General features: G+C 39.1%; 1 protein-coding gene across 1 annotated transcript in view; it reads left to right on the top strand.

Moving 5' to 3' along the window:
* Positions 1–27,159, top strand: part of LOC118527405 (coiled-coil domain-containing protein 30) — a 98,655-nt gene that overhangs the window by 44,626 nt on the left and 26,870 nt on the right. Inside the window, exons 5-8 of the mRNA XM_078073289.1 lie at positions 10,848–11,088; positions 15,708–15,887; positions 22,762–22,967; positions 26,334–26,492. Coding sequence (XP_077929415.1) covers positions 10,848–11,088; positions 15,708–15,887; positions 22,762–22,967; positions 26,334–26,492 — 786 coding nt within the window. The remainder of the gene's footprint in view (positions 1–10,847; positions 11,089–15,707; positions 15,888–22,761; positions 22,968–26,333; positions 26,493–27,159) is intronic.

Raw genomic sequence — 27,159 nt, 5'->3', positions numbered from 1 at the left:
TCATGAAACCAAGTTGCAGAAGTGGGAAAAGCATATTAGAGACGTGGTGGGGAACAGGCATGATAGTGGTCACAAGAGCAAAGAGCCGAGAAGGTTGGTCACAGCATATAGGTTTGCTATAGGGGAAAAAGGAAGTCTAGTTCTTGAGCATTAGAATGGTGTATTACCAGGTTTTTAAGGGAGATTGTTCTAGTATCTCTAGAAGAGATAAATTGAAGAAGAAAAACAGACCTATTAATCCAGATGTGAGCCACAGATGAAGAGATAGTGGCCTGATTGAGTAGGTGGCAATGGAGTTGAAGTGACCACTCTGAACATTCTTCAGAGAAGATGTTAACGCTAATTATCAAAGCTGACAAAAATCCACCCAGCTGACTTGGGATCATTGGTAGGGATACTTGCCACAGGGAGCAAGGCTGTGGCCTTAATTCCATTGGAGGTGGGGAACCTTGCCATGATAAAGATACTGGACTTCTCTCTAAAGAGCTCCTTGCTGCCACCTGTTTCCATTACATGGTCCAAATTACTTCCCATCACTGGGCTGTGAGAAGTCTATGTATCTGCCCTATGCTTCCCTATCTCCTCTTTTCGGAATGTTTCCTCGCTTACGTATCTCCTGTGCCCCACTTCACAGCCTCCATTTATCTCAGATCTATTACACAATCACATTTGACGGTAAAATTGTGTATCTACCATGTGCCAGGTACTATAGGGAGATACTGAGGATACAAAATAAGACATAGCTCCTACCTTCATGGTCCATATAGCCTGCGGGGGGAAGATAGACAATTAAACAAAGCAGTATTGGATACTATGGGAGCACAAAGGAGGTGCCCTGGTCCAGGCTAAGAAACCAGAAAATATTCTTAAAGGAAGTAACAGACTGAGTCCTGAAGTATAGATAACCCAGGGCCAAGCAAAAAGGTGAGGGAGTAATTTTCAGGGGGAATATAACATGCGCAAGAGAAGGCATGATTTGTTTGAGGAACTCAGTGACCTCGGTGCTGCTACAGCACAGAGCATGAAGAGAAGAAATGGGGAAGGAGACGATGAGAGTGAGGAAGTAGGCAGGAACCTGATCACGAGGGAACATGAGTACCCGCGTGGGGAAGTTTGTACAATAGGAAACTACTGCAGGGTTTAGTAACATGGAAGAGACCAAAACAGATTTGGCCTGTTCACTTGGCCTGCTGTGTGGATAATAGATTGTTAGTATAGGAATGAAGGTAATGAGACTAGTTCAGAGGCTGTTGCTACAATCTGGTGAGAGAGGATAGTGTTGGTGAGGATAGAGAAAAGTGGATGGAAATGGATCAACAGGACTTAGGGACTAATGAGTATAGGAAGTGAGGAAGACGGTATGGTAGGTGGGGACTTGGGTATTAGCAGAGGTTAAGGAAGACTTTCAAGTTTCTGGTTTGATGGTGTTATCCATTGAGTTAGGGAACGCAGTTTTGAGGGAAGTGGGAAAAGAGTGCAACTTTTGGTACGTTGACTTTGAAGTGTCTTTAGAACACCATGCCAAGAGCGAAGCCTGGGCTGGAGGTAAATTTGAGAATCATCAATAAGTAGATGGTAGCAGAAGTCCTGTGATGGATGAGATGGTCCCATAAGTTGCTTGATGAAGGTACCCAAAGTCAGAAATGTAAGGGAAGCCTCTCTATAAGAGACAAAAGGAATTACCCCTAAGTTAATGTAGACAAAACAGCCAGAGAAGTAGAAGAAAAGTCAAGAGAGTATGTGTTACAGAAGCCAGATTAAAGAGTGTTTCAAGAAGAAAGAAATAGTAAATAGTGTCATGTGCTGCCAAGAAAATAAAGAACAAAAGGTGACTACTGAATTCAGGATTAAGAATGTGATTGAAGACTTTAGTAAGAGTTGTTCCAATGAAGGGCAAAAAACAAATGGCCTCCTAGATTGCATCTCATGGGATGGTAAATGGGAGTGAACTGAGGAGTGAGTGGAATTTGAGGAAGTAAAAATGGTGAGTGTGGATACTTTCCAAAAAGTTTGGTTGTAAAGGAAAGAAGGGAATATGGAGCTGAGGTAAGAGGAAATGTGTTGTGTTTAACGACTGAGCCACCCAGGCACCCCAAAATGTGTTGTGTTTAAATGCTGAGAAAGAGGGACGCCTGGGTGGCTCAGTCGGTTAAGCGTCTGCCTTCGGCTCAGGTCGTGATCCCAGGGTCCTGGGATCGAGTCCCGCATCGGGCTCCCTGCTCCGCGGGGAGCCTGCTTCTCCCTCTGCCTCTGTCTCTCTCTCTCTCTGTCTCTCATGAATAAATAAATAAAATCTTTAAAAAAAAAATAAATAAATGCTGAGAAAGAGTCCCCAAATGGACAGGTTTAGTATTCCAAATACCAGAGGGGGACTAGCCTTAGGAGATGGGCCACCTGGTCCATTGTAACAGGAGGAAGAAAGGGAAGATGGACAGAGATCCAAGTTAGTTTTTAACTTGAGAGGAAATCAAAGTACTTGTTTGATAGTTTGTGTCCTCTGTGAAGTAGGAAAGAAAGTCATGTGCTGAAAGAGAGTAATAGAAATGTCAGAGTGAAAAAAGTTTGAAATAATAACTGTGGCAATTGGAAAGGAAAGCTTACTAGGGAGGCCAGGTAGTGTTGAGGGCCCAGTTAAGGCTAGAGACTGTGACTTTATATGGCATTTGTCTTTGAGAATATGTGGTGTGGGGGGCAACATTTAGTATAGGCATGAAAAGACAGTTGGATTTGTCCAGGGCTAAGGTTTTGCCACATGAATGCAGTGGAAGGACAATGGGGGGAAGAAAGCTGAACATTTTATTTAGACAGTGATTAAAATAATGAACACTAGGCTTGGGGTGTCTGGGTGGCTCAGCTCAGGTCTTGCTCTCAGGGTCATGAGTTTAAGCCCCTGCACTGGGCTCCATGCTAGGCATGGAGCCTACTTAAATAATAATAATAATAATAACAACAACAACAACAAACACTGGGCTCTACATTGGATAAAGAAGCAAGTAAAGGGAGCTGATAGAAAAAGAGACAAGGAATTGAAAGTATTTATGTAAAAATTATGTAAAAAGGAAAAAGCTGAAATCTGGATATCTGATTTTAGTTATTTCAGAAGTGAAGTGTTTGCTGCTGATAACAACCATGGTGTGGTTATTCAAATAGTTGGCAAAGAGGGAGACATAAGGAGATAACTGGAGATAAGGAGACTGACGAAGTGAGATGCCAAGGCATTGGTGGGTGATCTGTATGGTCCTTGGAATCTTCCAGGATGATGGCAGGACTTGGGGTGAAGAAGATGCCAGAAAGCCATGAGCAAAAATCTTCCACTGAAAAGAAGTAGAAAGTGTTAGAGCACACCTAGCATGGTCCCGTGCACATAGAAGCTGCTCCATAAGCCAAATTGATTGATTCTTGTAGTACATCTCTTCCACTACATTTTAGCTCCTTTAAGGTAATGGACTATGTCTTGTTTTTTTGTTGTGTGTGGTGCTTTTCTTATAGAGTAACGAATCTTAGAACAGGAGGGACCTGCAAATCTTCTTCTAGTGGTTTTCACACTTCAGCCTTCCAAGACTCTAGGAGCTCTATGGCAGGGGCGGGGGATGGGGGGCTCAGAAACTGCCTTTGGAGATGAGGAAAGATTGATGAGTGGGACTGGGAGCCCTCCACTCACATTTTAGCCAGAGAAGACCCACTTTATCGGTTTCATATGTGGAATTCTGTATAAGATTTTACTTCAAGAAAGGGGCCACAGCTAAAATGTTTGAAAACCACTGCTATTTAGCTAGTCTTCTTTCACAGAAGAGGTCTCTGAGACCTAGAGAACTGAAATGCCTATTCCGGTTACAGTCACATACTTAGCAAGTTATCAGCGAGACTGTAGGAAGTCCCAAGTCTCCTAACTCTGAGTCAGAGGTTACCACTTTTTCTACTTTGGAGAGGACATAGTCACAAATATCTCAAGGGCTAGAAGGTGCTGGGACACTTGGGTTCTAGGTAGTTGTTATGAAAGTGAGCTTTATGGTATTAAAAACTGCTCAGGACTCAGTCTTTGTATATGTATAACATGGGGTGGGATGGGAGAATGAAGTCCAATCTGTCTTGTTCTGGACTCTCTCCAGTGTCTAGAACAATGCCTTCAAAAATATTGGAATGAATGGAGATTTCCTCCTACCCCCACTGTGTACTTGCAGTCAAACCCAAAGTTGGACTTCCAATGGCAGCCCTAAGCTTACAGAGCCCAGCTGATCTCAGCCTGGGTTTGCTTTGTTAGGAAGCTTGCGCCCGAGAGCAGCTGGTAGCTTCCCTTGACCTTAATGCCTTAATGAGCTGTATTTTTTTCTAACACACTCTCATTCACCATCTCCTTGCATTCTTACTACCTTTATCAAGAAATAATGTGGTAAGTGTTCAAGTTGACTTATGTTTCCAGTTCAACTTGACAGTGAATTTATATCCATTTCCCAGGCTACTGATAAATTTTTCCTCTTCCTCTAAACTATTTCTTTCCCAGTCCAATCCATTCAGTGAATAGCCCCTCCATTCACACAGTTGATCAAACCAAAACCTAAGGAGTCACTGTTGCTTCCTCCCCACATCTAAACCATCAACAAATCCTGTCAGTTCCACCATGAAAATATAGAATATTTAATCTGTTTATTTCTACTATATCTCCACTGCTACTACCCTACTCCATGACACTGGTATCACTCACTTAGACTATCACAATATCTTCTTAACTAACCTCCCTGCTTCCATACGTCTTTACCAATCCATTCTCCATAGAGCAGCCAAACTATTTTTTTTTTTAAAGATTTTATTTATTTATTTGAGAGAGAGAGAGAATGAGAGCACAAGAGGGGGTAGGGTCAGAGGGAGAAGCAGATTCCTCGCCAAGCAGGGAGCCTGATGCGGGACTCGATCCTGGGACTCCGGGATCATGACCTGAGCCGAGGGCAGACACTTAACCAACTGAGCCACCCAGGGTGCCCCAAAGTTTGCCTTTTGTTTCTAAATTACACATTTTCTCTTATATCTTTTGAAAGGATAAAGCCTGTTCTTTTTGGAGGGCATTTATTTAATGGATAATTGTCCTCATGTATCAAGAGCACTTTAAATTCCCTTATTCCAAGATATTGCTAATTCTCCTTAATCAACTAACAAAATCATGTGAATGCTGTTAATTTATTCAGACCATTAATGAAGATGTAAAATGGCATCAGCGCCAGGATTGTGCCCTAGAGAGCGCTTGCTCATCATTCCCTCCAAGTCAGAGAAGACTTACCGACTGCCTTGCTCTAAATATGGCTTTATAGGCACATCTCGTAGGCCCACCTGAGAGGAAGGCCATTTAAACTTTATCTTTAAACTATGGAAACATAATGAAGGCTACTTCTCTTCTTCTGTGTCAGCATGGCCACTATGCAATTATAGAAGGAAATTACATTAGGTCTGGCTAAGTTTACTCTTTATAAAGTCATTTATCCTTCTAAATGCAGGCACAAATCAAGTGCCTGCATAGATGTTAAGCCCAAATGACCAGTTCATATTTGCCATTTTTTTAAAGAAAGCTGTTTATTTTTAGGTACTTGTAGATTCACAATGCATACAGTTGTAAGAAATAATAGAGAGGTCCCATGAACCCTTTAATCAGTTTCTCCCATTGGTAACATCTTATAAAATTATAGTATAATATCATAACCTGGATATTGACATTGATACAGTCAAGGTACAGAACATTTCCTTCACCACAGAGATCCTTCATGTTGTTCTTTTATAGACCCTCCCTCCCAACATTCCTCCCCCCTCACCCACTTCTTAACTCTAGGCCCTAGTCTAATTCAAATTAGTCTATTCTCCATTTCTGTAAGTTTTTCATTTCAAGAGTGTTATATAAATATAACATACAACATGTAGCCTTTTGGGGCTGGCCTTTTTTCACTCAACATAATTCTCTGGAGATTCTTCTAGATTTCTGTATCAACAATTGGATCCTTTTGACTGTTGTGTAGTATTCCATAGTATGGCTGTTCCACAGTTTAACTGTTCATCCATTGAAAGACATCCAGTTTATTTCTAGTTTGGGCTGTTTTGAATAAAGCTGCTATAAATATTCAAGTTTTTATATGAACGTAATTGTTCATTTCTCTGGGATAAATTCCCAGGAGTGCAATTTCTGGCTCACATGGTAACCGTATGTTTAGGGGTTTTTTGTTGTTTTTTAAGACATTGCTGAACTGTTTTCCCCCAGTGGCTGGGATATCATTTTATATTCCCACTAGCAATATAGGAGTGATCCAGTTTCTCTGCATCTTCTCTAGCATTTGGTATTGTCACTTGTAAATTTTAGCCATTCTGATAGGTGTATAGTGGTATCTCATTATAGTTTTAATTTGCATTTTCCTGAAGGCTAATAATGTTGAGTATCTTTTCGTGTGCTTATTTGCATCTGTCTGTCCTCTTTAGTGAAATCTCCTTCTGTGTCTTTGCCTATTTTCTAACGGGTTTGTTTTCTCACTGTTAAGTTTTGAGAGTTCTTTATGAATTCTAATATTAGTCCTTTGTCAGATATGTGATTTGCAAATATTTTTTCCCAGTCCATTGCTTGTTGTTCACTCTTTTACCAGGATTATCTCAGCATGAAGTTTTTCATTTTGATGGTGTATCAGTCTTTCCTTTTATGGATCACACTTTCGGTGTTAAGTCTTAGAACTCTGCTGGTCTTGAAGACTCTCCTGTGTTTTATGTATATTTTTACAATTTAAGTCCATTATGCATTTGAGTTTTTATTTTGATTATTGTACTTTTCAGTTCCAAAATTTCCATTTGGTTCTTCCTTATATTTTCTATTTCTGTGCCAAGATTTTCTAGTTCTTTTCTGAGACTTTGCATTTTTTCATGTGTTTCAATTGTGTTCATAAGTGCTCATCAAAGCATTTTTATAATGGCTGATTAAAAATCTTTGTCAGATAATTCTGACATGTTGGTTTTATCATCTATTTTTACCTTTTTTCATTTTCCTGGGTTTTGGTATGAAGAGTAATTTTAGATTAAAATCTGAATATTTTGGGTATTATGAAACTCTAGATCTTATTTAAGCCTTCAGTTTAACTGGCTTCTTCTGATACCACTCTGGCAGGGGGAGTAGGAGGGTGCTATCTCATTACTACCCCAGGTGGGTGGTACAAGTCAAGCTTCCCCACTCAAACTCCCTGGGACACCCAAGGAAAGGGGGACTCCTCATTACTGCTGGTGAAGGTGGGAGGCCTCTGCTTATACTGCTCTGGCTGTGAGAGGGAGGAGTGCCTTGTTACTGGTATCCACTGGGTCTCCATGATACCACATGGAGGTGGGTAAGGGTGGTCTTGTTAGTGAAAGTCCTTACTCTCCACTAGGCCTCCTCTGACACTACCCTAGTGGAAAGGGAGAAAGGTATCTCCTCACTGCCAGGTGGGGGTGAAAGTCCAGATTCCCTGTGTCTATTACTGCCTGGCAGGGATGAAAGTCCCTGCTCCCTGTTGGCTTGTGACACCACCCCAGTGGGGGTGCTTCATTATAGCCTGGCGGAGGTGGGAGTGTAGGCTCCCAACCTGACCTTGGCTGACATGGGTGAGGGTGGGGCCACAGTTTTTTTTCTGTGGTGTTTGGCTGCTGGAATAAAGCTGTTAAAACCCAGGAAGCTCACAGTCATGTCACTCCTCAGGTCCTGAGTACCCTAGTTCGTCTACCTTCTCTGTACCTTTCAGAGTCTTCTTCTTCTTTTTTTTTTCTTAAAGATTTTTTTATTATTATTATTTATTTGACAGAGAGAGAGACAGCAAGAGAGGGAACACAAGCAGGGGGAGTGGGAGAGGGAGAAGCAGACTCCCCGCGGAGCAGGGAGCCCGATGCAGGACTCAATCCCAGGACCCTGGGATCATGACCTGAGCCAAAGGCAGACGCTTAATGACTGAGCCACCCAGGCGCCCCTCAGAGTCTTCTTATGTTTGTTTTATATATAATGCCTGGGCTTTTAGTTGTACTTGTGGGAGAAACAGGGAAAAATAGGTTGACTCCATTTTCCTGGAAGCAGAAGTCGGTTTTTCCATTTTAATAATTATGAGGTATATGTTTGCATTTTCCGCAGTCTTCAAGTGTATCTGGCTTCCACTGGGAGTAGGAAAAGGAAAAGAGTTTATGGAGGATGGAAAAAATGATTGTTATTTTATCAGAAATTTATTTTTAAAGCATTTTAGTCTTTCATATTGTTTTATATAGTTTGAGTATATTATCTTTTTTTATTTCTTTTTTTAAACTTTTATTTGAGAGAGAGAGAGAGAGCAGGTGAGAGAGCACAAGCAGGGGGAGCAGCGGAGGGAGAGGGAAAAGCAGGCTTCCCACTGAGCGGGGAGCCCAATGCAGGGCTCGATCCCAAGACCCTCAGATCCTGACCTGAGCTGAAGGCAGACACTTAAACCAACGAAGCTACACAGGTGCCCTGAGTATATTATCTTTAAAAACCTGCTGAGTTGGGGCACCTGGGTGGCTCAGCTGGTTAAGTATCCGACTCTTGATTTCAGCTCAGGTCATGATCTCAGGGTCGTTGCATCAAGCCCTGTGTTGGGCTCTGCACTGGGCTTGGAGCCTGCTTAAGATTCTCTCTCTCCCTCTCCCTCTGCCCCACCCCTCCCCTCCCTCTTGCACTCTCTCTCTCGCAAAAACAAAAACAAAAAAAGAACTGCTGAGTTCAAAATAAAATAAAATATTTAATTCTTTTTTTTGTACAATGCTAAAGGAATTATAAATATAATTTTTCTCCTGTTCTTTTCCAGTTTTTTCTATATATACATTTCCCATGGTATTATGTATGTTTATTCACATATACATACATATATATAGTTTATTGTACCATTTTATTTTAATAAGTATTTTTCATGTTGGTGAATTGTCTTTATACCACTTTCAAGTTGATTTATCTTTAATTCTCTTAGCCATTTCTGTGTCTCCATTTATTTATTTATTTATTTTTAAAGATTTTATTTATTTAGTAGAGAGCAAAAGAGAGAGAAACAGCATGAGAGGGGAGAGGGTCAGAGGGAGAAGCAGGTTCCCCGCCGAGCTGGGAGCCAGATGCGGGACTTGATCCCAGGACTCCAGGATCACAACCTGAGCCAAAGGCAGTCGCTTAACCAACTGAGCCACCCAGGTGCCCCTGTGTCTCCATTTAATCACTGTTTTAAATAGTATGCTTATGAGCATTATTATACATTCAGCTCTTTTCTTCTTATGAATTATTCTATTGCAGTAAATTCATTGGTATTCAATTATTCAGTCAAAGGGTCTGAACATTTTTATGGCTCTTGATCTGAATTGCCAAATTGCGTTCTTGAAGAATTTGAGCACCAACTATAATTTGTGAAGCATGCTATCTAAGCTCTGAGGTAGCTGAAATAAATTTAAAATGAACGAATAAAAATAAACTCGGCATGTTTGTGTCACCCACACTGTCTAACCATTGAAGGTACATTCCTTCCCCTTGGCTTCTGCGGCTCACAGTCTCTTGATTTTTCCTCCTCCCTCTCTAGCTTCTCAACCTCCCCTCCTGGCTCTCATTCCTCTTGCTTGTTCCTTACAGGTCTTCAGGCGTCTACAATGGTCCTCCTTCTCTCACTTTCTCCCTTCTCCTTGGCTCCTGTTACCCGATCCCAAGGCTGCTGCTCACATTCTTCTGTATCTGTATGTTCTCCAGAGGCATCTCTCCAATCTATATTCACATTCCCCCTTCTTGGTCTACCATCCACTTGCCTATTTGCCCCAGTCAGAAATCCAGGTGTCATCCATTATTCTTTTTCCCCTCTCCTGTCACATCCAATTCATGACAAATTTTATCAATATTGTCTTCTAAATATCTCTAGAATCCACTGCTTGTTTCCATCCCCACCATCCTTTCTAGTCATCATTGTTTATCACATGGACCACTAACAATCTCTGGTTTCCCACGACGTGGCATCCAAATGATCTTTCTAAAGGACATTCTTTTGCCTCTAGGCTTTTACCCATTTTATTTATTAAGTCATCCTGGAACACCTTTATTTTTTTCTGTTCCCATCTATACCAGCACCCAACATACACACACACATACAAGTATGCACACACCTGGGGGCACCTGGGTGGCTCAGTCGTTAAGCGTCTGCCTTCAGCTCAGGTCATGATCCCAGGGTCCTGGGATCGAGCCCCACGTCGGGCTGGCTCCCTGCTCCTCTGAAAGCCTGCTTCTCCCTCTCCCACACCCCCTGCATGTGTTCCCTCTCTGGCTGTGTCTCTCTGTCAAATAAATAAATAAATACAATCTTAAAAACAAAACAAACAAAAAAAAACAAGTATGCACACACCTGTACCTTTATGTTTGCTCGGTTTGTGCCTAGTCATCCATCAAGCCTCAGATTACTTACTACTAGTGTAATCTACTCAGTTATCATCCTTATTTCTCACTGAATTGTACACCCTTTAGGGCAGGGATTATGTCCTGTTATAGCCCCAGTGCTTGCCAAAGTGCCTGGAGCTTATTGAGTAATTAAAAAAAAATCTTTACAAGCTGTGTCTGCCCAATGCCATACTTAATGTTGAAAAAGTGAAAAGCTCCCTTAAACTGGTTGATTTGGTATAAACAAAAATCTCTGATGGGTCATCTCCCTGAATGTGAGTAAAAAAAAATGACTCATTTGTTTTTAAATTTTATTCATAAGAGTAAGATAACTGTTCTGCTACAGAATTCAAGTTGAAAAATTCGCTTGCAGTACTGGTTGATTTTTTTTTCCCGTCCATATTCTGCTACTATAATGAGCATTTTGACAGTTTTCTGTTGTTATATTTGTACCAAGTCCTGAACAAGGAGAAAGTAAGCAGAAGGAAATTGCAGAGGAGCCAGTAAAGGAGGGCACTTTGCCAAGAGAGAGGCAGAAGGAGGAGGACTCACAACAGAACCAAGATATGAAGGGTGAAGGACAGCAGTTGACCTTGAAGCCTGAGGAAATCCTGAGGCTTAGAGAAGAGCTGAATCATATAAATCAGAGCTCCCTGCAGTCTCAGAGCTCGGGGGAGAGTTCAGACAGTAGTGCCCAGGTAGGTGCTGTCAACACACACTCTTTCTAGGTCCATTTCCTCTGGCCAGCTGTGGATGTAAGCACCATTTTTATATCAACATTAATGTATGTTGTTAAGCAAGATCGTCACCATGGCCTGAATGGTAATAAAATAGCAACCAGAATCGGAACTAAGCCCGTCAGCAGACGCACTGTGTTCTAAAGGGTTCTTAGGCTCCATTTAGGCTCAGCAGGAAGAAATGCTGATTGGTCCTCAACATCTGCCCTGGGGAGACAGTATAGGGAGGGGCAGGATCTGTGCCACATTTTCTATTCATCGTGCCTGACTTAGAATTACAAAATCGTTTGGGTGGGCAAAAGCCCACAAACTTGGAATTGTTTTAAGTTTGGCTTTTGCTATTTACTCAAGATCCACCTGCTGAAGAAATCAGGGAGTGACTGCCAACCACACCTCAGCTCTTGCACCTCAATTTTGCAGGTTCCCTCTTGTACAAATTAAGATTTCCCTACACATACCTTTCTAGGAATTATCTTGAGATCCACAGAGGGAGGCCTTTGTATATATTCACAAACCAACTTTAAAAGACTGATAATACACATTTAAAAATGGCTTCAAGTATACATAGGAAAAAAAGGCAGAGTAATAGTAAAGGAAGTCAAAAGGATATTTGAAAAGAGATTCAAAGATAGGGTCTGAAAATGAGGCAAGTCACAGTAAAGAAGGAAAATAGATCCCTGAAAGGAGATTCAGATACGTTTGAAAGAGAAGGGAGCCATTGCATTTATTCAGAAGACCAAAGGGGAGTATGACATCAAATGTTCAAAAAGAGGTTAATTTTAAATCCCCCACACAGTCCCTTTATTGGGCAGTGAGCAGTGTGGGAGGCTTGGGCAGAGGCTGCACACTGTGGTCACAAAGATGATAAAATCTTGACTTATGAGCTTAAAATGATCAATGCACTTACAGAACAATGAGTTGGAGAGTATGACAAGTAACACCCTGGTTCATTTATTAATTTTATTTAATGTACCCTTTCTCATTACTTGAAGAATCATCTGTCAATACCCAGGAGGGAGGTGAAAAACGATTAAATATATAAAAATTATATGGGGGCATCTGGGAGAAGAGCCACTTTGTGAAAAGATAAATGGTCCTATATACCACATAGCCTCTAGGGTTTTACTGAATTCTTGCAGAGTTCAGTAATTTTGTTCCATAGTAATGACTTTGAATGATTGAAAGAAGGGTAAGTTGCTCTTACTTGCTTATCTAACCGTTATTAATGGAGTATTTATGACGTACCAGGCCCTGTGTTAGGACACATACCGCAGGAAACAAGATAGATGTGGGACTCATGGAAAAAATAACATATTTATATTTTGAACTTTACATGTCCCAAAGCGGTATCACACACACTATTTCATTTACTTCTTTAAGCAGGCAAGGAAGAAAAGACATTTTAGGCAGATGTTTGGTTTTTTTCTTCAGGGTTCTGTGCAATGATAATTTCAGAAACTTTTTCTGTGTAGAGGTTACTTTGACGTACTGGTGGCTATAAATTGTTCTGCCTTTTAGTTCTTGTGTATGTGAAGTTTTTGGTCTTCACCTCTGTTGTTGGATTATTGTCTAGTGCCTAGCTGCTTATTGCTGTATCTTCTTAATCTCATAACATACACATTTAAGCAACTATAGCTTGAGACCAGATATTAAACTTTAAAGAATGCATATAGATGGTAAATACATAGAAAAAGAACTGTGAGAGCCTCTTTTATGAGTAAGTAGGTGAGCTCTATTGTTCATATGTATCTGTGACATCATTTGTGACTGCTGATTGCCTTTGGTGGCTTAATTTCTGCTGTTCAACAGCATTCCAGGTAAGGTTGTAATAGCTGAATTCAAGATTATTACTTCCCCAATGTTTACGAAACAAACTGGAATCACCAATAATTAGCTTAATTTTATAGGTTTAAAAATCTAGCTTCATGTTTGTCCGTGACATTATTGAATATTTGCTCTGTTCCAGGCACTATACTAAATACCTTGTGTGTATTAAGCAACACAACAAGAAAGGATATTATTATTGCCACTTTACAGATGAGGAAACTGAGGCTTTAGAGAGGTTAAATAGTTTTCCCAGAATGACACATTGTGGTGGAACCTGGGTCTGTCTACTCTAGAACTTGACCTCTTAACCCCTATGTCATTTGCTTCCCCTTGCTGAGAAATTCAAAGAAAGCATACAGTTCTCATGTAAAGCTAATTTCCTAAGGAAAGCTGGCAAGCTGTCTCCCAAAAGCCCTCCAGGGTGTCTGTTATCGATTACCTTGGTGAATTTATTCGGTGTTTGGCCCTTAGGCTTGCAGCTTCCAAAACTTGATGCATTAATCCCCCTAGAATAGATCTGTGTCTTGGGGATAAACTCACATTAAACCAAACTTTCAAGACTATAGGGTAAGACTGGAATGTCAGTTAATTATTATCTGTAATAATTATAAATAACACTTGAACATGTTTAAATGAACAACACATTCACCTGTAGAGAGCTGAGAAAGACAAATCCAAATCTGAAGGATGTTTGATGAGTAGGGAGTCTGAACAAGTGGACTTGGTTTGATGATTGACAGCTTCACAGGCTGGATAGCCTGTTCCATCCACATCCACTGGATGAGAGTATTTAAGGCTTGTAGGCTTTAATTGTTTCCACAAAAGGAATGATCTTGTTGTCGGGACCAGTATATGGATTTGGTTCATATTAAGTTTTTATTGTATGAAGATAATATTTAAAAATATTAAAAGCTAGATCTTAAGCCTATAAAATTAAGATAATTAATGGTTGTTCCAATTTGTTTCATTTTAATTCTTAAGGAATTATGAATTGAAGAGACATTGTGTATGGATCATCTGGTCTTATGCCTTTAATTTGCAGATGAGTCAGCTGAGACTCAGAGAGAATAACTGGCTTAATAAATCTGTTGATTGGTCAAGAAAGGATGCTTAAGTACTTTACTTTGCACTCCTACATGGTTCCCAGTAGCCTTAGTGAGTCTAAACGCCTCTGTAATAACTTTCTGCCAGGAAGCAATTTACGTGGTGGGGAAAAAAGGGAGACTCTTTATGTGGGCCACTTGATTGGCTAACTGGTAGCTTCTTTACTAGTTATTTGCCTTTCATGAAAAATAATTCGCATTTCTACTCTGGCTAAGTGACTTGACTAGAAAACGTGGGCAAGAAGAACTATTGTTCTGGCTTTTCTCATCTTCAAAACAGGCTAAAAACTTCTGTACATTGGTATAAAGGGGGCACTTCTCTTATATAACCCTGGGCGTGTTCAGTGGCCATCTGGGCTACTGGTTACTAATTGATTATTAAAAGCTGCCGTCTGATAGTTAAATAAGAAGCAAGACAGGTGATCAAGGGTTTCCAGGCTTCCGGAGAACTCTTGTTTTCAGATGGAAGCAGAAGGCAGTTAAAATAAAGATGGGTAGCACCCACAGTGCTTAGTAATGTTACTGAGTGCTTATTGTGTGCTAGGCATCGTGCTAAATGCTTGCATGCATTATCTTACTTACCCTTTACTCCATCCAGCAGTTATCATTATTATCCCCATTTTCAGATGAAGGAAATGAAAAGCAGAGAAACTAATTAACTTCTTCAAGATAGATTCAGGACTGAAACTAATTCCAAAGCTAGGGTTCTTAATAATTACATTATAATTCTGTTAAAGAATTTTTTCTAGGGATCTTAGACACTTGAAGCTCTAGGATAAGCAAATTGGATTTAGGCTGCCTTTTTGACTAAACCAAGACAGGAATTAAAGGGCTTTACAGGACTTGGGGAATTCTGTGTTACAATTCTGTTGCAAGCAAGAGAGAACTAGACTAATGACATGGGATTTCCAGTAAGTCATGGGCAGGAAGTACACTGGACCAGGACTCAGGAAACTCTAAATATATGTTATCTATTGCATTGGATAAGGTTGAATTCTTTATCTACATAGCACACCTATGTGAGCCTATCTTTTAGAAAACCCCATGATTCCTCCTTTGGTCAAGGTGGTTTTATTGCCCTGGAGACCTGCAGGAGGGTGTGTGGTTGTTGAATAGTAACTGAAGAAGAATCATGTGATAGTAACAGGAAAGCAATGAGGAAGACTGGGAATTTAAGATCTCCTGCTAAATGTTCTCTTTCTTTTTGCCAACAGATGCCACACACACACACACACACACACACACACACACACACTCACACACACACTGTATACACATTCACGCTTTCCTTCTTCACATATTGGCTCTTTGAACTCCCCATTTAAAGCATGTCTTACCCTAAAATGGTTCATGCTTCTGTTTCCCTTCATTGTTATGAAAAATAAGAAAGTTAGTTGTCTATGCTTAACTGCTTTGCTCAAATAATTTCGTTGATATTTTCACTCTAAAATAACAGGAGTTAAATTATATGAACATGTACCAAATGGCCATAAGTATAAAAAAGAGTAATTCGCTGGAGGTAAGCCAACTCCAAGAATATTTACGTTTGAATAATCATGTTCTGACATTTCTGCTTCTGACAGCTGGAACCCATGTTTTACCAATATTCTTTCAAACGGCCCATGTTTCTCTTTTAAAATGTTTGCTTAGTATCCATCATCCGGAGAAAAACTGAAATACCAGCGGCAAGAGGATGTACAACAGCTTCGTCAGAATTTTCACCGGCTCCAGATTCTGTGCAACTCAGCTGAAAAAGAGCTCCGGTATGATCGAGGAAAGAACTTGGACTTGAAACAGCATAATAGTTTACTTCAGGAAGAAAGCATTAAGGTAATTCTAGTGCGCATAGCCTGGATCGGAGGGTCCAGTTGCTAACTGGCCCTGGGGATAAACGAATTCGAATTCCCCAACTGCAATATTTGTGACAGGACCCCCAGATGTGTGGGCAGTGTGAGCACTCTGACTTTGCCCTACCAAGTAGGTACACAGTTCAGTTGTTTCTCTGCTGCTGAAAGCGTGTGTATATTGTCAACTTATAAATGTGACAAACTTTTTTAAGTTACATAATCTTTTGAAATCATTAGCTAAAACTTTTAACACTTACTAAATTTGAATGACCTGACCCCAAACGCTGGAGGTCCTGCCCTAGTTCTATCTATAGACTTATTTATCCCCAAGAGATTTATCCATTATTATTGGTTGAATCAAATATCAACTGCTCCGAGGTACAATTCGTAGGAGGGCGACTTGTTCTATCAGAAAGTTAGGAGGACATCCCCCAAACATGCTTGTTTTAAAATAACCTATGTAGAACTGTCATCCACAGAGTTCATCTAAATTTTATGAACCACATAAATATTCAAACTGAACCATCAGGTAAAATAGTGCTTCCTTTTAATTGAAGTTCAATCCTGTAAACATATATTAAGGACCTAGTTTCTATAAGTCCCTATCTAAAGTTCTGGAACTCAACATTCAACAAATATGTACTGATCATCAGTCATAATCTAGGCAGGCAATCTTGTTGATACTGAGGGTTTAACGGTAGGTAGAACCGATAGAGTTCTTATCCCCTAGTCAGTAGGAGTCCATGGGTCAAATCCTGCCTGCCTCTTGTTTTTGTAAATAAAGCTTTATTGGCACACAGCCACACCTGTTTGTTTACCTATTATGGATGGCTGCTTTTGCCCTGTAATAGCAGATTTGAGTAGTTCTGACAGAGACCACGTGGCCCACAAAGGCTAAAATATTTACTCTCTGGCCCTTTATAGGAAAATTCGTCACACCTAGTGTAGCGCAAACAAAGTACCTTCTTCAAAAAGTGACCTCAAAATGGATTAAGAAAGGTCCCTATTTTTTAGGAACTCAATCTAGTAGGGGAGATACAGAGGAAAACAAGTAGTCATTTATGTCAAACTTTAAGGGAGCCCCTTCTAGAAAGTCCTAGTATTCCAGGATTATTTGAAGAAACCTCTTCCTTATCCTCACCCTTCATGATTTTTTGAATATTGACCATATTCTCTCAAGCCTTTGTAGTTTTAAATTAAATTCCAAATCTTTATCATATTTCCTTGTAAGACAGCCTTTCACTTTTCCTTTCAAACACATTTCTGAAATCATTTTAACTGTCTAACTCTGAACACATTCAAGCAATACTACATCTTTCTCAAGGTGTAATGACCAGAGTAACACAGATTGTGACACCTCATCTGTGGTTGGCACCCTGGAAACCCTAGAAATGTTTGTTGAATTAATGAGTGAGTCCTTCAGTGATGGGTAAATGATAGATTGGTAAAAGGAGAAGATATTTTTTGTTCTGTTTTAAATCCCCTTCATGGTGAGGCAAAATACTGGACATTTCAATAGTGAGACATCAGTGTTTTGGCTGGTTCCTTAAGCCAGGCACCTAAATGGAGTCATATATAATAACCAACTACCTTTTATTGACAGTTTGTCCACTTTATCTCTTATAAACCTCCCTACAGCCCTGACCCCAGGGTCAGCATTTTATAGATGAGAAACTGTCCAAGGTTGCAAAGCTAACACATCGTGTAGTCAGAATTTAAGTCCAAGTCTGTTTCTCTCCTGTGATTCTCTTTCCATATTATACCTCTCCTCAATTTGGGGTCATCTAGGAACCTCAGCTTTGCAAACTTAGAGCTCACTTTTTAAAATCCAGTCAGAGATGATCAAACTCTGGGTTTCTGGCTAACATTAGACATACTTACTGGTTAAGAAACTAGAGTATTAATGTATTGCCTTTAAACCATTTTATTATGACATAGGAAACTCAGAAAGTACATAAAACATGAATATATAGTTTAACAAATTGTTTTAAAGTGATCACCCATATAACCCCCACCCAGGATGAGAAACAGTACATTGCCCACATACTAACAGCCCCTGCTTGCCTCTTTCCCATTGTAATCCCATTGCCTTCCCATTTTAGCAGTAACCACTAATTTTGATAATAACCCTCTTGCTTTACTTTATAGTTTCACCACCCATGTATGAATCTCACACAATATAGCTCAGTTTTGCCTATTCTTGAGTATTTTACAAATATAATCATCAGTATATGCACCTTGTGTCTCTCTTCTTATGACCTACTTTGTTGGGAAGGTTCACCCACATGGTGGCGTATAGCTATTGTTCATCCATTTTCTTTGCAGTATAGTATTCCACCACAAGAAATTGCCATTCTTTATTCTCTCCATGGTTTATGGACATCTTGTATGTTTCCAGCTTGAGGCTATTAAGAAGAATGCTAGAGGCTTGCAGAGCTTCAGGCAGAGAACTGTTCTGCCACCAACACTGAGACACCGTACTGGATCCCCTTACTAGTGCTTGAATACCCAAACCTAAAGCTAAAGAAGCCCTCCTAGATGCACATCATTGGCCATAATAGTGTTTGCTCCACTGTCATCTCTTTCCATCATCACCAGCATGACCAAAATGCTGCATGTTAGCTCTATGACTATGATCACAGGTCTCAGAGGCCTTTAGCTTTCTTGGCCTATGGCGAAGGTGGACAATATATTATGAAAGGACTTGTACCTTTTCTATTTACAGTAAGAAGTTTAGGTCTCATAACCCTGAACTAATCAAATGCACCAAATATTCCAACACTTGATTTCTTCTTTTCCCTGATTTGTTTCTTTTCCTGTTCATTAGATCTGCCTGTGTCTTGCCGAGTTTTTCACGGCTGCATTGTTCTTTTTTTTTTTTTAACCTCCTAATCCCCTTCACCTTTGTGCCCATCCCCCCACCTCCCTCTGGTAATAACCAGTTTGTTCTTTGTATTTATGAATTCCTTTCCGTTTTGTTTTGTGTTGCACATTCCACATATAAGTGAAATCATGTATCTTTTTCTGTATGTGGCTACATTGTTCTTGCAAAATGAAAGTTCCTATCTAATGGGTTAGAGTGCCTTTTGAGAGGACATCAAGATTTAATAGGGTTTAATTTCTTCATTTCTCTGCACATTCATTTCTACTATGTTTAATAAATTATTTTGGTCATTTTTACATGTCTGTTAACATTTTTAGAGATGGCATATCTGGTCTTCAGAAATTAATATAAAAGCAGGTATCATAAGCTTAGCGCTCTGGATGCTTGAGCAGCTTTTATCCAAGGACCTTTGCTTTTAAACAGCATAAGAGCACATTATTTCAGATATGTTCATTTATTGAACATAAGACTCTTTCCTAAATAGTGAGATGTACAAAAGGATCTGAGTAATGCCTCTACTTTTTAAAAACTGCTGCTGTGAACACCCATGTACATACATCCTGATGTCCATCCATAGTATGTATTTCTCTAGGAAGAGAGTGGGAGTGGAATTATTGCATCATAGTTTATATATTACTTCAATTCCTGCTAAAGGTATATATGCCCACCAGCAGGTATGAAGGTCCATATTGCTCTACATCCTCACCAACTCTTGACACTGTCAGACTTGCCATTTTTGCTAATCTCATATATGTGTATCGTGGTAGCTCCTAGCAGTTTTAATGTGCATTTCCCTGTTTACAAATGAAGCTGAGCAGCTTTCTATATATTTATTTGACATTTGAGTTCCTATTTTGTGAAGCACCTGTTCAAGATTTTGTTTACTTTTCTTTGGGGCTTCTGTCTTTTTCATTTTCCCATTAATTTATAGGAATTCTTTATATATGAAGCCTTCATCAGGTGTGTATTACAAACATCTTCTACTCTATGGCTTATTTTTTCACTCTCTAAATATATGTTTTGAGGGATGCTGGGTGACTCAGTCAGTTGGGTGTCTGCCTTTGGCTCAGATCATGATTCTAGGGTGATCAAGCCCTGCATCGGGCTCCCTGCTCAGTGGGGAGTCTGCTTCTCCCTCTCCCTCTGCTTCTCCTCTTTGCTCCTGCTCTCTCTCTCTCTCTCAAATAAATAAATAATCTTTAAAAAAAAAAAGAAAGAGATCTTTGTCGACCTCAAAGACATAAAGATATTCTCCTACATGACTGTATTGTTACCTGGATCATAAGAATATTGGTACATATGTGGTCTGTTTCCAAGCTCTCTATTCTGTTCCATTGTCCTATTTTGTCTATTCTTGTGCCATTAACATGCTACCTTAATTACTTTAGCTTTATGTAAATCTTAATATTTGATAGAGCACATCTTTTCATCTTGTGGTTCTTGTTCTAGGATGCCTTGGCTATTCTTGACCACTTGAAATTCTATATAAATTTTGTCAACAGCTTTTCAAGTTACATGCATATACCCACACGTACTCACACACACACATATATACATACATAGCCTTTTGGGATTTATACACTGAATTTATACACCAAATCTATGGATAAATTTGGGAAGAATTTAAATCTTTACAATATCGAATCCTCTATGAAATGTGTGTGTATTATATTTAGGTCTTCTTTAATTTCTCCCAATATCATAATTTTCTTTGTGGAGGTCTTATACATCTTTTGTTAGACATATTCCTAGGTGCTGATACTTTCCATACTATTGTAAATGGTAAATTTTTAAAAATCTCATTTTCTAACTATTGCTAATACATAAAAATGCAATAATTTTTTTCTAATAAAAGCCTTGCCATACTTTTAAATTACCTCTTATAATTTATGTTTATATCATTTTGTATTTTATGTGTAAGTAATCATATCATCTAAGAATAAATATAATTTTCTTTCTTCCCTTCCACATGTTACACCTTTCATTCTTTATTCTTGTTCTAAGCAGTAGCTAGTATAGTGCCAAATAGAGCTGGTGATAATGGGTATATTTTCTCCTTCCCAGTCTTAAAGGAAAAGCTCTCAAATTTCATTTAATATGTTTTTATAGGGTTTTTAAAGTATTTTTAAAAATCACATTAAGAAAATTCTTTTCTAGTGTTCATTCAATGTTTTATGATGAGCACATGTTGAATTTCATCAAATTCTTTTTCTGCATATTTTGATTTTTAAATCTGTTAATATGGTGAATTATATTGACTGATTTTCTAATGTTAACTCAATTTTGCATTCCTGGAATAAACCCAACCTCATCCTAAATTATTACCCTTTTTCTACATTGCTGATTTTAGCTTGCCAGTGTTTCTTTGGAATTTTTGCATCTTAGTTTACAAATGAGACTGGCCTATCATTTTCCTTTCTTATAACATCCATGTCAGATTTTGGCATCAAGGTTACTCTAGCCCCTTAACATGAGATGGGTAACATACCCTCTTTTTCTGTTCTCTGGAAGAGTTTGTAAAAATAAATTACAATTATTTCTTCTTAAATAATTACAAGAACTCATTTCTGAATCCTTCTGATTCTAGAGTTTTCTTCTGGGAAAGATTTTCAGTGACTGATTCAGTTTCTTAATAGTTATAAGAAGTCACATTTTAAAATTTCTTCTTGTATCAACTTTGGTATATTTTATTTTTATAGACATTTTTCATTTAAATTTTCAAAATTTTTAGTAAAAAGTTAGTCATCAATTTTTAAATATAGAGATGGTCCTTTTTACTTTCATGGTACTAAATAACCTGTGTTTTAAAAGAGGTTGGCAAGAGATAAAAAAGCCGGGGGCGCCCGGTTGGCTCAGTCATTTAAGCCTCCAACTCTTGATTTTGGCTCAGGACATGATCTCAGCATTGTGAGATGGAGCCCTGTGTTGGGTTCCATGCTGGGCGTGGAGCCTGCTTATGATTCTCTCTCTCCCTCCAACCCTCCCAACCTCCCGCCATGTACTCGCTCTTGAAAGAAAGAAAGAAAGAAAGAGAAAAAAGAAGGAAAGAAAAAAGAACACTTGGGCTGCAATGTAGAGAACAGATAAGAAGGGAGCTAAAATGGAAGTGGCAAGACCACGTTGTTATTGCAATGACCCAGGCTAGAGACGATGATGTTGTAGACAAGGGTGGTGGACACGGATGGGTGGATGCGAGACATGTTGTGGAGGCAGCATCCCAGTGGGTGCCAAATGGGCTCCTGATGGGAAAGGAAGACTCTCAGACTACGGGCTTGAACAAAACCTTAGATGGTGGCATCCTTTACTGAAATTTGGAAGACTGAGAGAGAAAAATTATTTTTGATATGGAGAGACTCAAGGAGTTTTATTTTGACAGTTATTGGCATAAAAATGGTATCTCAAATCATGACAGTGAACCTAGGGAGAGAATGATCCACTCTCAAGGCCTAGGGTAGTCCATTTATTTAGAAGTTGGGTAGCATTAGAATAGTCTACACAGGAAGGAGCAGAAAGGAACAGCAAAGAGATAGAAGAACACCAGAAGAGTTCAGTATCATAGACTCCAAGAGAACTTTCTGAGATGGAGGGAGTGAATGGTACCTAAGAGCTCAGTTGTCCTTTGGATTCATTTTGGCAGTGGGGAGATCAGTAGTGCCTCTGGCATGAACAGTTTCATGGAGTACTGGGAATGAAAGCCAACTTGCAGTAGATTGAAAGAAAGGATGGAAAATGTTCAGACCATGCGTGCATAGAACCACTTAGGAAAATTCCTCTGTCCAGCTGCCATCTGGCTAGATAGACTTTGGCAAGCCTTACGAACACATGACAGCTCCAGAGAGGTAATCATCCATGTGACACTGGTTATTTGTCAGCTCTTGGGGGACTGCACTGCTATGAAAAGTGCTTGTTCTGGCTCACATCCATCTTCTTTCCGTGCTTATTTCTATCACTCTTGTTTATTCCCCACCTCTAGATCAAAACTGAACTAAAGCAGGCCCAGCAGAAGTTATTAGATAGCACAAAGATGTGCTCTTCACTCACAGCAGAATGGAAGCACTGTCAGCAGAAAGTCAGGGAACTGGAGCTGGAGGGACTCAAACAGGCTCAGAGCATTAAATCACAGAACAACCTGCAGGAAAAGCTGGCTCAGGCGAAATCAAAAGTTGCTGATGCAGAGGCAACTTATCATGCTTAATAAATAGCATGCACTGGATACCACTTTTGAAATCCTGTTTCCCTAAGGATTTTAAGAAGTAGCTATGATGCAAACTTGATAGAATTCTAGGGTTTTTCTTTGCTCTTCCATGCTGTCCTCTCTTTTGACTTCACCTGCTCCTGCAGTTCCAGTAAATCTCTTGTTTCTTTAAACTGTGCGAACTTTAAAAGGTAGGTTTCATTGAAGCTATAACATGAACTTAAAGAACTGATTGAAGCCATTTGACTTTGTTTTATACTTTCAACTTTTAAAAGACTGATTCTCCTCTCATTTATCTGTTTATATGATTTTTATTTTGTAATTTTGGGGGGATTTGTGTTGTGAAATGGACGTTTTGGAATAATGCCCCTGCTTTTTAGACTGTCTAACACCAGGTGGCAGTAGCACGTAACAGTTGCACATTTTGATCGGTGGGTTTGAGTCCAATATCACATACATAAAAAAAAATCATAAAATAAGTAAATAAATCATTTCATCAGACCATATAAATATAAAACAAACATCAAAAAGTAGATGACAGCAATCTTAATTATGTTCAAAAGCCTAATTTTGAGCTAAAGAAACCAGAACAAGAGGGTTCATACTGTGTAATTTTATTTATATGAGGTTTAAGAATAGACAAAAACTCAGCTGTGATCAGAGGATGGTGGTTATCTTTATGGGGTTACTAACTGGGAGAGGATGAGAGGGAATCTTCTGTGGTGCTGGGAGTATTCTATATCTTGATGTGAGAGGTGGTTGTTTAAGTAAAACTTTATTCAATATGTTTAAGATATGAGCACTTTCTGTATGTTATTACTCCATTAAAAAGTAGTTGATAATTACATATTAGTAAGAAAATCTAATTTTAGTAAAAAAAATCTGAATATAGATAGTACTAAATATTGGTGAGGATTTTGTGCAACAAGGACTCATATATTGACTGCAGTTGGAAGAATAAATTAGTATATACACTTTGGGTTTTTTTAAAGATATATTTATTTATTTTAGAGAGAGAGCACACATGAGAGTGGGGGGGGCAGAGGGAGAGGAGAGAGAGAAAATCCTCAAGCAGACACCCGGCTGAGCGCAGAGCCCCATGTGGGGCTTGACCCCAGGACCCCAACATCATGACCTGAGCTGAAATCAAGAGCCAGACACTTAAGCGACTGAGCCACCAAGGCACCCCAGTATAAACACTTTGGAAAGCAATTTGGCATTTGTATTTAGTTAAGTTAAGGACATATATATCATTCAACCCAACACTTCTACTAGTGGGCATAAAGACTAGAGAAAGTGTTATACTGCACATATGTGTCAGGAGATAGGAATAAAATCATTTATATAGAAACATTGTTCCAAATAGCAGAAAATTGGAAGCAACCCAAATGTCCACTGACATAAGGTAGAATAAATAAACTGTATACTTACACAATGGCATAAAACAGTGTAAATAGATGAATTATAGGTACATGCTGTAGTTCAACATATATTGAATAAAAACCAAATCACCAAAAACACAGTATGATTCCATTGATATAAAGGTCAAAATGGTGGACAGTAAAACCCATGTTATATAGATTATATATTCAAGAAAAAGCAAGAAAATGATTAATACAAAATTCAAGATACTGGTTTTCTCAAGTGGGGAGGGAAGGGGGATAATCGACAAGGTCCCAGAGTGGACTTCAAAAGTATTGGAAATGTTCTTTTCTTAAATTGGGTGATAGGTTCAAACTTTTGCATATGTCCTTGGTAGAGAAGCCAACAGGGTCATATTGTCATTTGTGGAATTAAGAGTGAATATCTTTAAGGAAGCATTTTCCCTAAGTAGAACCAAGTGGAGGCAACTCAAAGGAACTTGAGTTGGCCTCAAGACGACTGGCTGTCCGCTGCCACTGACCTTGAATCAATCTGCATCTTCACCTCTCCTGTGGCTCCTGGGCTCTGCAAGGACCTAGGACTGATGCGTAAAGCCCTGCTCTTAAAAAAGGACTGCCATCCACTGGCATTCAGTGAATGTTTGTGGGGAATGTGGTGCCAAACCATTGTAAAGTATGCATTGTCAGATCAAGAATATATTCGAGAGACAATAGCTATTCTGCTAAAAACTAGTCATGCAACAAATATTTATTGAGCATCTACTATGTACGAGTCCATAGCATAGGATTTATAACACAAGGGTTTATAAAAAATAGGTAAACAAAAATAGACTTATCTAACAAAAAAATTTTTAATGATTCTTTTAATCTAACATGTAAATTCTAAAATAAAATTATACATCTCTCTTTCAAATTCATAAGTATTATTTTTAGTTCTACCAGTGCATTGAAGAAGGTATTACTGGTGCTAGGTGATATGCTAATAGGTAATAATGGTTTGTAGGAGACTTCTGCTTTGTTTTAAAATCTTATCGTGAATCTAGCCACACTGTGAAGGAACGAGACATGCTTACACATTGCTGTTGGAAGTAGAAGTTGGCCTAATACCTATGGAGCCAGTTTGGCATTATCTATTAAACAAGCAAATAATAACCTTTGTCCTAGCAAATTCATATCTTATAATTTATTCTAGAGCAATTGTTTGTATTAGCAAAAGATTGGAATCAATTTCAATATCCCATCAGTAGGAATCTACTTAAATAAATTATAGCATATCCTTATTGTAGAATGGTATGCAGCTATAAAAGAGAAGGCAATTCTACATAATCATATAATACAGAAAAATCACCAAATATATTGTTATTTTTAAAAAGCAAGGTGCAGGGGTGCCTGGGTGGCTCAGTCAGTTAAGTCTCCAACTCTTGATTTCAGCTCAGGTCATGGTTTCAGGGTCGTGAGATCGAGCCCCATATGGGGCTCTGCCCTGAGGTGGAGCCTGCTTAAGATTCTCCCTCTGCTCCTCCCCCCCAAAAAAATTAAAAAAAAAAAAAAGGTGCATAAGTATGTATGACATGCCATCATTTGTGTAAAAAATATGTGTATGGGGGAGAACTGTATAATAATTTTATTTATGTGGGCATAAATAAATCTCTGGAAAGATACACAAGAAACTAACACCAGTGATTACCTATGTGGTGGAGGAAAACTGGCAGGAAGACAGGATAGAAATGGGAAGGAGTTTTCACTATATAACTTGGTTTACACAAGCATACACTAAACTATGTGAATATATCACATATCCTAAAACTTAGGTAATTTATTTTAAAATTAAAATAAATCTGGCCATGCTCTTTACTTTAGACCAGATTTGTTTGTTAGCATGATGTTTGCTAGTTACTTATTGGGTATTTCCCTAACTGGAAAAAAGGTCAGACTCTTCTTAATGTTTTATTCATGAAATTTTTCCTTCAAGATTTTAGATCTGCAGCAGAAATTAGAACATGCTCAAAAAGTCTGTCTCTTTGACACTTGTATTTTGGGGAAGAAGCAACTAGAGGAAAAGATAAAAGAAGCACTGGAAAATGAAGCTAAAACAAAGCAAAAATATCAGGAAGAACAGCACAAGAGGTAAGAGGAACAAAGATGTCGGTTTCACCTGGGCTAACCACTGAGTTTACCAGCAATGTCAGCGTACCCATGCATTTCCTCAGTGTTCCCACTGAAGTGAACTCAGTTACACAGCTTCTTATCACACTGTATTCTAGTTGTTTTTCTTGTTTGCCTTTCACACTAGAGTGTCAGATTCTCAAAGGCAGGGATTATTTCTGTTGCTCTGAGACACACTTGGTGCACCAGTCAATTTTCTTTTTTTTTTTAAAGATTTTATTTATTTATTTATTTGAGAGAAAGAGAGAGAGACAGAGAAGCAGCATGAGAGGGGAGAGGGTCAGAGGGAGAAGCAGGCTCCCCGCTGAGCCGGGAGCCCGATGTGGAACTCGATCCCAGGACTCCGGGATCATGACCTGAGCCGAAGGCAGTTGCTTAACCAACTGAGCCACCCAGGTGCCCCACCAGTCAATTTTCTTGAATGACTGGATGACCTATGAGATATGATACTCTGGGATTTCCTTTTCTAATTCTAACACGATTGGCATAATATGCAAACTAAATGAAATTGATTTTTGTATTTATCAGCTTTGAATCTTGAAGTGTTCCCCAGTAGGCATCCCCCTGACTTCCCCAAATTATCTCTGGAGGAAAGCAGCTCCAATTTAGATATTAAGGATTCCCATAT

This window comes from Halichoerus grypus, chromosome 5, assembly GCF_964656455.1.
Source record: "Halichoerus grypus chromosome 5, mHalGry1.hap1.1, whole genome shotgun sequence".
NCBI classification, from domain to species: domain Eukaryota; kingdom Metazoa; phylum Chordata; class Mammalia; order Carnivora; family Phocidae; genus Halichoerus; species Halichoerus grypus.
This window is presented reverse-complemented; position numbering and strand designations above follow the sequence as displayed.